The 12,735-nt window shown below is 40.0% G+C and overlaps 1 protein-coding gene across 3 annotated transcripts in view; it reads right to left on the reverse strand.

Moving 5' to 3' along the window:
• The window catches only part of LOC127453281 (uncharacterized), a 24,737-nt gene extending 13,873 nt beyond the window's left edge, over positions 1–10,864 (reverse strand). For 2 of the 3 annotated variants that reach the window (XM_051719531.1, XM_051719529.1), the window contains exons 1-10: positions 10,339–10,864; positions 4,583–4,716; positions 4,205–4,349; positions 3,996–4,066; positions 3,216–3,334; positions 2,758–2,845; positions 1,529–1,677; positions 1,261–1,345; positions 879–1,000; positions 319–468 (exon numbers count right to left, since the gene is read on the reverse strand). In XM_051719531.1, coding sequence (XP_051575491.1) covers positions 319–468; positions 879–1,000; positions 1,261–1,345; positions 1,529–1,677; positions 2,758–2,845; positions 3,216–3,334; positions 3,996–4,066; positions 4,205–4,349; positions 4,583–4,716; positions 10,339–10,426 — 1,151 coding nt within the window. In that variant the 5' untranslated portion in view covers positions 10,427–10,864. The remainder of the gene's footprint in view (positions 1–318; positions 469–878; positions 1,001–1,260; positions 1,346–1,528; positions 1,678–2,757; positions 2,846–3,215; positions 3,335–3,995; positions 4,067–4,204; positions 4,350–4,582; positions 4,717–10,338) is intronic. The other variant, XM_051719530.1, reaches the window with a different exon arrangement.
• Between the last annotated feature and the right edge of the window lie 1,871 nt (positions 10,865–12,735).

Genomic DNA, 12,735 nt, shown 5'->3' on the forward strand with positions numbered 1-12,735 from the left:
TAAACAACTGAGGTCTTGGACTTTACTGAGAACTACCAGCATGGATGCAGCATCACACGAAAGCAAAAGTTTTCGGTTACTGATAGAATCATAGCCATCATAGAAATAGCCTATTCTATTTACAGACATATTTGTCATTACAGGGGGGTTAGTGATAACATGGCTAGGGTCTTCATCTTACATAATTTCAAACAAATTTTTCAAAAGTACCATACATTTCTTTAGGTGTAAATACTTCTTTTTAAGTAAAAAAAAAAAAAAGAAAATATTTTGTGCACCTAAGTAAATGAAGTTAATAAAACCATTAACAAAACTGACCAATAGTCTGCATGAGCGAGTTTGAGGCGAGGTTGAGCCAGAGTGATCTGTCGTTCCCTGATGACGAAAGTGAAAACCTCTTCATCGCTTAGGTGTCTGTATGGCTGGGCTCCAAATTCAAACAGCTCCCATATCACCACACCCAGAGACCTGTAAATCAATTGTAGGAAGAGACATAGTTTGAACTTTAGGAAAAACCAAGAAAAGAACTGACGTTACACTGAAATGTAATTCATCCATTTAACAACGCTGGCACCTCAGAATGTTTAAATATAATACAACTATATTTTTACCCAGTGTTATTAGTCATAAACATTTTAAATCCCATCTCTAGATATAACATCTTTGAAATTGTGATATTAGTCTGCGACTTAAAATCCATGTTCACATATTACAAAGAAGATCTCAAATATTATTAAACATGGAAGAATGTTCACTTCTCAGATGTATTATGTTTTTATATAGCATATAGTGGCAAAATAGTGCTTTTTGTTTCAGTGAATGCCAATATTGTTTTTTTATGTGTTTTTATTGTATTGTTGTCCATTATATGTCCATACCACACATTGCTGGTTTTGGTTTGATCAGTAACAATCAGATTCCCACGAAACTCCTCCAGAAGTTCAGGGGCGATCCAGCGGAGAGGGATCCACAGTTTGTCTGGGGTTAGATAGTAATCCTCCTATTTGTGTGATATATAAAAAACCACATTACATAAAGTGTTTCCTTGGGAAGTTAAGCTTCTCAAAACCATTACACAGCTAAATGCTGATTAAGCAATATGAATTCAATTACTGTATTTTTGAGTCTTATAGGGTGAACAATCCCCCCCAAAAAAAGTCTTCTTCACTGATTGAATGAGGACCACAGGCTTACTCTATGAAGTTTCTATGAAGTTTCTTGGGTCTCAAGTTTAGGAGAGCAAGGTGTTAAAATAAGTACCTTATATTGGTTGTGCGAGAGGCCATAGTCTCCGATCCGAACAGTAAGATCTGAGGTTAGGAGGCAGTTCCTCAGTGCCAAATCACTGGAGAAAAACAGAAAGAAGACTGAACCATCATTTTTCTATATATCATAAACCATTCATTTTAACTAATGCCCATATGTCTAAGTCAGTCACATTGTCCTGATAGCTTTAAAAGTCTGATTTTGTGTGAACAGCATATTGCTACAGTAACATCATGCTGACAGGATATTTCATCAATCTGACCTGTGGATGTAATTGCTCTCATGGAGATGCAAGAGACCTGAGGTGATCTCATATGCCATTCGCTGTAAGGTCAAAAGGTCTCGGTTTAAAAGGTCAGGGGTCATCCCATCAGACTTCCTCTGAGCTCTTAAATATCTCTTCAGGTCGCCCTGTAAATTATTAACAGAAAAAAAAATAAAACAAATTGTGACGAGGAGTGGCGCGTAGCCGGGCCATGATGACACATGCCTGGCACTGAGTTGAATAATCAGCAGGAGAGAGGAGGGGTTGGGGGTGGGGGATACGCCAGTTCGAGGGAGAGACACACGAAGCTGTGTGTGTGTCTTTGTTTGTTTTGCAGTTTATGTTATGTTTGAGTTCAGTTTGTTATTAAAGTTTTACATTGACTGTTCAGCTGGTTCCCGCTTCCTCCTTGCCCATCTTAAGAACCTTGTTACATTGGTCCCGAAACTCAGAAGGGAGGAGGGATGCGCTGTCGGAGAGCCCTCGCCGCTGTTGGAGGGTTGCAACACCGTGGAGATCGCCAAGAGATGGAGGAGCTGCTGTCGTCTGCCAGGGGATGGAGGAGCCACTACCGTCCGCCAGGGGGCAGGGGAGCTCGCTGCCGTCCACCAGGGGAAGGGGGAGCTCGCTGCCGTCCACCGGGGGCGGGGGAGCTCGTTGCCGTCCGCCAGGAAGGGGAGGAGCCGCTGCCAGCCGCCAGGAGGCAGAGAAGGCGCTGACGTCTGTTGGGAGGTGGAGGAGCCTGCTGCCATCTGCCAGGAGGCAAGGTCCGTCAAGGTATTGCCTGGCGTCATGGAGTGGGGTCTGGAGACACCAGTTCGAGGGAGATACGCACGAAGCTGTGTGTGTGCATCTTTGTTTGTTTTGCAGTTTGTTATTTTTGAGTTCAGTTTGTTATTAAAGTTTTATGTTGTCTGTTTAGCTGGTTCCCGCCTCCTCCTTGCCCATTTTAAGAACCTTGTTACACAAATGCTTTGTCCTTATAGTTTTATTCCTTTTAGAATTGATAAGAAAATTTATAATAATAATTCATTGTTATAGATAATTGTATTTCTGTCTTTTGAAGGAATTGCCTTAAGTAAGAACACATTGACTGCATTTCCTTAAATTACTGATAAGAGACAAACACACTACCCAAGACAGTAATTGTGCTATATATATATATATATATATTTCAAAGCATCAGAATCAGAATATGAGTTATTGTCTTAGTTTTAGGTTCTCACCAGTTGACAAAACTCCATAACCAGGAGAAAAGGGACGCTCTCACTACACTGGCCCAAACACTGGAGGATATTTGGATGCTGGAGGCTTCTGTGGGGTAAGAAAGTAATTAGTAAAGGATAGTTGTTTTATCAATGTTGTTGTAAACTTGAAGAAGAGAGAAAGGGGAAGAAGAGAGGGGGAGATGGCAAATGTAATTAACTAAAATCCTGGGTCCAATAAATAGATCTGTTATCTTTTGTAGCATTCCAGGACTAATTTTCAACTTGTTCAGGGACAGCAAGTTTAAAGATCCCACAATGTTCTATTTGAACTGTGACAAAGACTATCACAAGTCTTTATATTGCAAATTAACTTAAACAAAAATAAGTCAATTCATTACTTTAATGAGAAATTTCATTTGAGTGTTAGTAAGTGGGGAATAACAAAATGGCAGCTAGAGCAGCCCAGTTTTTCTGACCTGTACGGCTCTGATTCTGCCAAGAACTTGCGCTGTTCTAAAGGACTGGCACTGACTCTCAGCTCCTTCACCACAGCCTGATAGGAACTGCAGTCACAAAGCACCTCAGCCAGGATTACCTAACAGATAGAAAGAGAGAGATGGGTGAGATCAAACAGTTACTACACTACACTAAGTGTTCTTAAAGGAAAGAGAGGAAAAGAGAGAGAATGTCAGCAGACTGGGTCTAAATTAAAGAGAAAATCCTACATCCTAAGTGTGCAGTGAGGACACACTGACTGCAAACAGACCTACATACACCAAACTGAGTAGACATTCAGCTCAGTGTAATTTTAGACAGTCAACGAGTAAAAAGAGAGAGGTTTTCAAGATGGTGAAAACAAGACCAAAGCCCATTATTTCACAGGTATTTTACAGATTTCACAGATACTTAAAAAATATAACTAATTTGCAGCACATTATTACTTTTCATGTACTTGTACATAAATATCTTGTATATTGTGTAATATTTGTGTAGGTATAATGTGGATATTTATTATTACGTGTATATTGTGAATAGTGAGTATATTGCTTATATCTTAAATAGTGTCTTATCTGTTATACTTATGTATATAGTGTAGTGACAATAAAGTGATATGATTTAATTTGATTTCGGTTTGATTGCACATATCATAAAACACCACTTTCCAGTTTCTGCTGTATATGTTTAACATCCACCACTGGTCTCTGTACAATGCAAGCAGTAAAGGAGATAGAAATATGATAATTTAAATGGACTACCTTCCCAAACCAGCCATTTCCAATCTCCTGCAAGTAGTTGAGCGTGTGCCTTCGGAAATTTTGGCACCCGTCTGTGGGATAGAACAAGATATGACATTAGGTGTTTCCTGACACCTCTGTGCGAATTTACAGACATGTCTGTACATTGAGTTTACAAGGAAGAGGTGATCGAGCAAGGTGTACATCTTGCCTGTGGTTAGTGGGCTTACCTGTGCCATTAGGTAGGGTGTGGCAGGCCTTCTCCCGCAAAGGGAGAGTGTAGACCTCTGGCAGTGATGGACAGGAGGACAAACTGTCTTCAGGAACAGGACTGGAAGCCCTGGAGCATTCTTCCCCGTCTGCATTATCAAACTCCTGAAGGAAAGTGGGGGAGGTGGGAAGGCGGGAATATATCAAACAGTTGTTTTTAGCTAACAATATAATGATTGAAATTCTGTTAAGAATAAGAAAACTTACGTTTTAAATCATGCTGACTTATACCAGTAACTCTCACAATGCAAATGTACTCAAACCCACATGCTTCAGCAGTGCTTCTAATAAGACAGGGCTTTGGAATACATATACTCACACACTTTAAAGAGACTTACATTGAATCCCACACCTCCTCTTTTGCAACAAAGGCAGGTAAGAAGCAACAGAACAAAAGAGACCAGTCCAGAGCAGGAGATGAGAATAATCACATAAGGGGGAGGAGAGAGAGAGCCGTCCCGGGATAGAGAGACTGAGACAAAAAAAAAAAAAGAAGAGATGGTGGATAGTTTCAATCACATATCCATGCTGACAAGTCAAAAGATTGATCTGATTGACAGAGAGAGAGAGAGAGAGAGAGAGAGAGACTGAGAGAAAGGGAACTTGTATATATTTCTAAAAGGAATACAATTTGAAAAGGGCAGAGTTACATTCAGAACATAGCACAGGAATCCAATGAAGAATTTTCATTGCACAAAGGGTGAAAATACAGAGAAAAGCAGAGGAAATCAGGAAAGATCACCTTAAGGTTGGGTTAAGGAAGGGGTTTGAGAGTTTAGGTTTAAAGGAAGCATCATACAAGGCATTCTTGTACTTGTTATTATTGAAGAAAAAGGGAAGGTATTTGGAGATTTGTTTGAGGGAGGCAGGGCGTTCCGGTGGGGGGGGGGGGGGGGGGGGGGGGTTGGTGTTCTAACCCCTCCAGTATTTATACCATTATCAATGGAAACATTTAGATGCTTCACGCTGCAACCCCCCAATATTCAAGCCAAATCTACACCCTTGGAGGGAGGGTCCTATTTTAGGAAAGGGACTGGATTATCGAAATATTGAAAAAGATTCTTGTATTTGGAGGATTACTGGGTCAGAGGGAAAGATTTTGTACCTCAATTTGGTCATTTGTTTTAGAAGAGTCATCTGTGAAGAAGAGAAGGTGGGAAGGAGGGCAAGGGTGTTAAAATAACCTTTGGTAAACTAATATTGTGATTATCTTGATGAATATCCGCTAAAATAAAATTGTTGATTTCATGTATTGAATTGACTAGCACCTTCATCATTTATCATTTGTTTATCAATGTTAGACAGAGATGCAGTTGTTAGAGAATCTACCCCTCCCCTTACTAGCTCTTCATTTACTTACATGACTACACAAATATTCAAATATAAACTGAATAGATTATGGAAACTTATCCCATTAATTCAAATCTGTTTTGCTTTTAATTTCTTAAATCAAATGCAATAAAACAATGCTTATGTAACTTTTAGGGTCATGTTTTTCCTAAAATAGCAAAGGCACCACAAAGACTTTTCAGACACATCAGGACCAACAGCCAAGTCTCAGCTGAGGCTGGGGATAGGCTGTTTCATAAGAATCACATGTATTAAGCAGTCATTAAAAAGTCTACTGTGTGAACTGTGCCATTCATTTAAGGATGAGCTCATTTTGGATATTTACAGTATGTCTTTTTTCAGTGTTCTAATTAGATGCCATTTATTAGGAATACCTAAAAATAACTACATCCAATTTTTTCTTCATCTTTTCTGAATGACTATATGACTGAAAAAGTAGATAGGGAACGATTGGGCTAAAGGCCCCCAATAAAACACAGCTTTTCTTAAGTGGGGTGAATAGATTTGTTATGAAAAATGTTCAAAGTGGGCTCACATCGACTGATTCATTCGTTAATTTGTCAAAGAAACACGTACAAAAGTACATTTACCTTAAAGTGTGCCTTTAGCCCCGTTGTACCCGATTGTTTATTAGGGCACGAGCACCGATGGTGCGAGGACCCTATTGTACTTCTAGGTGTTTATTATTAGGGCCCGAGCACCGATGGTGCGAGGACCCTATTGTTCTTCTAGGTGTTTATTAGGGCCCGAGCACCGATGGTGCTAGGACCCTATTGTTCTTCTAGGCGTTTATTATTAGGGCCCGAGCACCGATGGTGCAAGGACCCTATTGTTCTTCTAGGCGTTTATTAGGGCCCGAGCACTGATGGTGCGAGGACCCTATTGTTCTTCTAGGCGTTTATTATTATTATTTTATTTTTTTTCCCCCAAATGAATCGCATGAAACTTTGTACACGCATCACAAGTGGCGAAAATTTACAACTGATAAGGTTTTCATAATTAGGTGTGGCAAAATGGCTCGATAGCGCCACCTACAATCTTTCAACAATGTGCGCTTTACACGACGTTTCACCTACACGTACGAAATTCGGTACACTTATGTAACATGCCAATTCCTACAAAAAAGTCTCTTGGACCCCCATCATTTTGATTCTTCTCTTCAATTTTTGCCATTTCCAGGCCTCGTACTTTAACAAACTCCTCCTAGAGATTTCATCAGATCTACTTCACATTTGGTTATTCTAATCTATAGGCCTTGGTGATGCTAAATCGCGAAGCTTTTGAGTTTTCACTGCACAGCGTGGCCGTGACGGTCTGACAAATTTCGATGTTTCACCATGAAACAGGAAGTTGTTATAACTCAAACATACAATGTCCAATCTGCCCAAAACGTCACATGTTTGATAATAGTTCCGGCCTGAATACATCTACATGCCAATATTCAGTTATAGTCATAGCGCCACCTACTGGCAACAGCCAATTCCAGGTCTTGTACTATAACAAATTCCTCCCAGAGATTTAATCAGATCAACATTATATTTAGTCAGTCTTAATCTAAAGGCCTTGGTGATTTTAAATTGCAATGCTTTTGAGTTTTCATTGAAGGGCATGTCTGTGGTGGCCTGACAAAATTCAATATGAAACTAGTCACATTTTTGAAGCCTAAACATGCTCGAAAACTCATGAAACTTTGCACACATCTCAGAAGTGGGGGAAATTTACATCTGATACTGGTTTTAGAATTAATTGTGGCAAAATTGCTCGATAGCACCACCTAAATAAATTTCAATGAAGCAGCCCTCATGCCACATTTCACCTACACGTATAAAAATCGGTAGGCATATGTACAGTCAACACGTACAAAAATGTATCTTAGAACCATATCCTAAACCCAACAGGAAGTCAGCCAATGTGATTTTTCTCTTCAATTTTTGCTCAGTTTTTGCCATTTCCAGGCCTCGTACTTTAACAACCTCCTCCTAGAGGTTAAATCAGATCAACATCATATCCGGTCAGTCTAATCTAAAGGCCTTGGCGATGCTAAATTGCAAAGCTTTTGAGTTTTCTTTGAACAGCGTGTCCGTGACGGCCTGACAAATTTCAATGATTCGCCATTAAACAGGAATTTGTTGTAACTCAAACATACAATGTCCAGTCTGCCCAAAACTTCACATATTGATAACAGTCCCAGCCTGAATACACCTACGTGCCAATATTCAGTTATAGTCATAGCGCCACCTACTGGCAACAGGAAGTGGCATGTTTTACACCGTGATGCACTCCTATTACAAACATGTTAAAATATGTCAGCAAGTGCTAATCCATGCTACCGTAGTGGAGTGCCTCTATTTTACCACACTAGCAACACTTAGCTAACTGTTGTGATCAGCACTAATACCAAATATATATCTCGATTTTGATCTAAATCACACAATGCGAGATGATATATATTGGGAAAGGTGTTCTGCACTTTAATCCGCTAGTAGAAGTTTTGTTCAATTTGCTTCAAAGTTGCCTACACAAATGCCCAGTAGCCTACTGTTTTGTAAACGCATACTTGATCTGTTAAACTGCATTTCCATGGCATTCATGCTTTGAAAAATAGTCCAAAACTTGTATGTTGAAGCCATACCTGGTCACACACACTGATTTTATGAGTTTTCATTGAAGGGCGTGTCCATGGTGGCCTGACAAAGTTCAATGTGAAACGAATCATATTTTTGAGGCCTAAACATGCTCGAAAGATCATGAAACTTTGCACACACCTCAGAAGTGGCAAAAATGTACATCGTACTTTAACAAACTCCTCCTAGAGATTTCATCAGATCTACTTCATATTTGGTTATTCTAATCTAAAGGCCTTGGCGATGCTAAATAGCAAATTTTTTGAGTTTTCACTGCACGGCATGGCCGTGACGGTCTGACAAACTTCGATGTTTCGTCATGAAACAGGAAGTTGTTATAACTCATACATACAATGTCCAATCTGCCCCAAACTTCACATGTTTGATAATAGTCCCAGCCTGAATACATCTACGTGCCAATATTAAGTTATAGTCATAGCGCCACCTACTGGCAACAGCCAATTCCAGGTCTTGTACTTTAACAAACTCCTCCCAGGGATTTAATCAGATCAACATTATATTTAGTCAGCCTTAATCTAAAGGCCTTGGTGATGTTAAATTGCAAAGCTTTTGAGTTTTCGTTGAAGGGCATGTCCATGGCAGCCTGACAAAATTCGATATGAAACGAGTCACATTTTTGAGGCCTAAACATGCTCGAAAACTCATGAAACTTTGCACACATCTCAAAAGTGGGGAAAATTTACATATAATACTGGTTTTAGAATTAATTGTGGCAAAATGGCTCGATAGCGCCACATACAAAATTTCAACGAAGCAGCCCTCACGCCACGTAAGCACCACCTACTGGCAACAGGAAATGACATGTTTTACACTGTGATACATTATTAACAACATTTAAGTGCTAAAAAACACCCCCCAAAAAATTGGAGTGATATTCTCCTGGCACAGCAGCCCCAACGTGCACCAGGGTGCAAGGGCCCGTTCATCGCTGCTTGCAGCTTTAATTATTATTATTATTATTATTATTATTATTATTATTATCATCATCATCATCATTCATATTATCATTACTAATGTCAGCTATTACAGCGTTGGAAACTCCAAAATTATATATTTTTTAGCATTACAATTGCAATTGAATGTGATTTTATGATAATTAACATTTATTTAATTAATAATAAAATTTGTCCACGTTGGCCTATTCTAACGCGTCAAAAGCGTGGCTGGTCTCATGGAGCAATTTCCTATGGCTTTATTATTTCAAAACATCAATTTATATCAGTACAACAGAACCTTGTCTTATTAACAATAAAACATCATGTAAATATATCTAAAACAAAACGTCATAATCATTACCACAAATTAACTATAGACACATTTTGCTATGGAGAATCCCGCGTTTTTCGGTCACATGAAACAGAGGATGTGAATAGCCTACATGAAGCATGTTGTTATTCATCTGATAACCTTTTATTGTTCGAGGACACGGTGCCCAGACACTGGCAGACACGGACCTGTGCGCGGCTCCTTTTATCCTCTCTGGCCATCTGGTAAGAAATGTATTGCATACGAGAGCACTCAAATAAACACTATGGCCTGTTGGCACATTTGTGTTAATGTCCCTATTAAATAATAACGCTAAACACCCATCACAAAAAATAATTAGGAACGGACGATGTATTTCTGGGAACATTAAAAAAGGGGGTGAGATGTTTTTTATAAAAATCACGCTATATAAAATATGATTTAGTTCAGGCCTATAGGCTAAATTATGTACATCGTAAAGATGAGAGCTGCTTGCAAGTCTACAATGCATAGCCTATGCGTAACAGATAGGCTACCTTTATTTCCATGACAGCGCAGGATGCGTCTCAATAAGCATGTGGTGGCAATATGCAGCCTACATTGATGTGAATACAGTATAATTATAGATGTCCTAATGATACACATAAATTATTAAATCATGTGGCATTGGGGAGAAACAAGATAATGACAACGTTGCAATACGTGAATCACCCAAAGCTAGCGGTTAAAAATATCCAGTCAAGAAATCTCTCATCAGATAATCAAATTTCCCTTATTCATAGCGTCTCAGCGCCTCCTCCCCCTCCCCTCTCCAGCGTAGCAATAACATCATTCCTTCTGAACGACTCTCTCACCTTCCTTCTGCGGGGCTCCCAGTGCTCTCTCCGGGCTGAAGTACGACATCACACCCACCAGAACAATCACCCAGCACTGTTGTGACATAGTCGCGGGGTCCACGGGACCACCATCCGAGCGATGCTGTCAACGTTGCGCGCCGCGCGCCTGGCTCTCCGTTCGTTCCCCGCTAATAAAGAAATGTTTCCCTGTTATGCAAGCCCGCTCCCCTCCTCCGTCTGAGCTCCTTTAATCCACAATTAAACACGGTGTGAACGCTCTTTTGTGTCAGCCTAATCCTGCGATCAGCATCATCACCAGCGCGCTTTACCATTCCGTCTTCATCACTATCCCATTTTCTTTAACGGCAGGAAATGCTCCGAAAATACGCCGGTGAAGGCATTCAATTGACATTATTCCCGTTTATATCCTAACATATATCTTGTGTCAGTCGCATGTGTGTGGAGCAGCAATGTTTTCTTCCAGTAAGCCCCTTTACGTCAGACGGGACCGAGCTTGCGCTATCAGGGGACGTTCAGACCGAAAGCGTTCTTTTGCTAAAAAAAAAAAAAAATAAAAAAAATAAAAAAAAAAAAGCAAGCGCCGCGCAACGCGTATAACAGAGCGCAGGTGTCTGCTGACGCGTTTTTAAAAGCTCTTTTTAATTTGACATGGCGTCTAAAAAACGCAGGACTCACGCGCAAAGGCGTTCGTTTTGAGCGTTTACATAGGTTAACAATTACAAATAGCGCAAGTGGACTCAAAAACGCGTTCAGTGTGAACAGCCCCTTATGATCTCTTCAGAGCTGTGCGCGCCACACGGCGATTTTTGTAGGTAGCCGTTATTCTCCGTTGCCTCGGAATCGAATGATAAAGCGGTGCCGTTCAGGTACCTGGTGGCCAACACCGGAGAGCTGTTGTGCAGCGTCATCGACCCCGTGTCTTGGCCTGGGGTATCATTGCATTAGAATCCCCCTAAATCGGACCACCTCCACGGTGCGGTGATATTGATCCATTTGGGAGGACAGATGCACAGAGCGTGGTATTGAAATTCTCTATAACCTTTAAGTTAATTACATGCAACTCTCTGTCAGTGTCTGGTGGAAAGGGCCAAATATTTTCACAAGAGCGACAACATGCCTCTAAAAACCAATTAAAGCTAATTTTATAATTTTATCATCCTAGCCATGCATTTCTGTCCTTTTTTCTTTTTTTTTTATTGTGTCCCCAATAACTTAACATCAGCTGAGAAAGGAAATCATAGTGCTTAAGGACCAATTCAATTCAATACATCATTGCATCCTTTTAAAATTGCAAAGCACAGATAATTGAAACAACATGATTTCAGTATGTATTTCTGGTTTGGGTATGACAAAGTACTTACACATGAACATCATATTTTATGGACCCTAGTATCAGCATCAATGGGTTCTTAGTCACATACATTGGCTTGTCTTTGTTTTAAATTGTCTCAGTTTTAAAATGAAAACTGTTCTGATGCAGCTGGTTGACATCCATCCTGATCCTACAAATCAAACGATGATGTCTAAATTGCTGCTGTACTGTCAGCACAAGCACAGGCAGTTTTCCTATTTGTCCATTTTTTTACCAAGCCATCTGATGCCAACAAATGCATTGTAGAGGCCAGATCGATGGCTTTTATGTAATGATCAGTCATTTTAAATGCTCTTCACACATGGCTAATTTCTTGTCCAATCACATAACAGGGTCTTGTTTCTGCAAATTCTAGACTTAATGAATCAATGCTTTTGTATGCTGATAAAAGCCATACTGATCCCTGTCTCTCCTTTGCCTTTTCCGTGCCAATTCAGGAAAGTAGGCACTGTTGTAATGTCTATCTCTATCACCTATCTCTCATTCTTGTTCTTTTTCTCTGCTGCCGCCAACACTTCTATGTTCCAGTCAAGCCTGTGTCTTTTCCTCTCCACTGCTTCTCTCTAAAGCCGTTCGGCCTGTAACCTCTCAATGGAGCTGTCGTGAGAGCTGTCAGGGTGAAAAGGTAGACAAAAGGACTCAACAATATTCAAAATTGCAGCAGGCAGCTGCTCATACATACAGGTGCATCTCAATAAATTAGAATGTCGTGGAAAAGTTCATTTATTTCAGTAATTCAACTCAAATTGTGAAACTCGTGTATTAAATAAATTCAATGCACACAGACTGAAGTAGTTTAAGTCTTTGGTTCTTTTAATTGTGATGATTTTGGCTCACATTTAACAAAAACCCACCAATTCACTATCTCAAAAAATTAGAATATGGTGACATGCCAATCAGCTAATCAACTCAAAACACCTGCAAAGGTCTCCTGAGCCTTCAAAATGGTCTCTCAGTTTGGTTCACTAGGCTACACAATCATGGGGAAGACTGCTGATCTGACAGTTGTCCAGAAGACAATC

This window comes from Myxocyprinus asiaticus, chromosome 15, assembly GCF_019703515.2.
Source record: "Myxocyprinus asiaticus isolate MX2 ecotype Aquarium Trade chromosome 15, UBuf_Myxa_2, whole genome shotgun sequence".
NCBI classification, from domain to species: Eukaryota; Metazoa; Chordata; class Actinopteri; order Cypriniformes; family Catostomidae; genus Myxocyprinus; species Myxocyprinus asiaticus.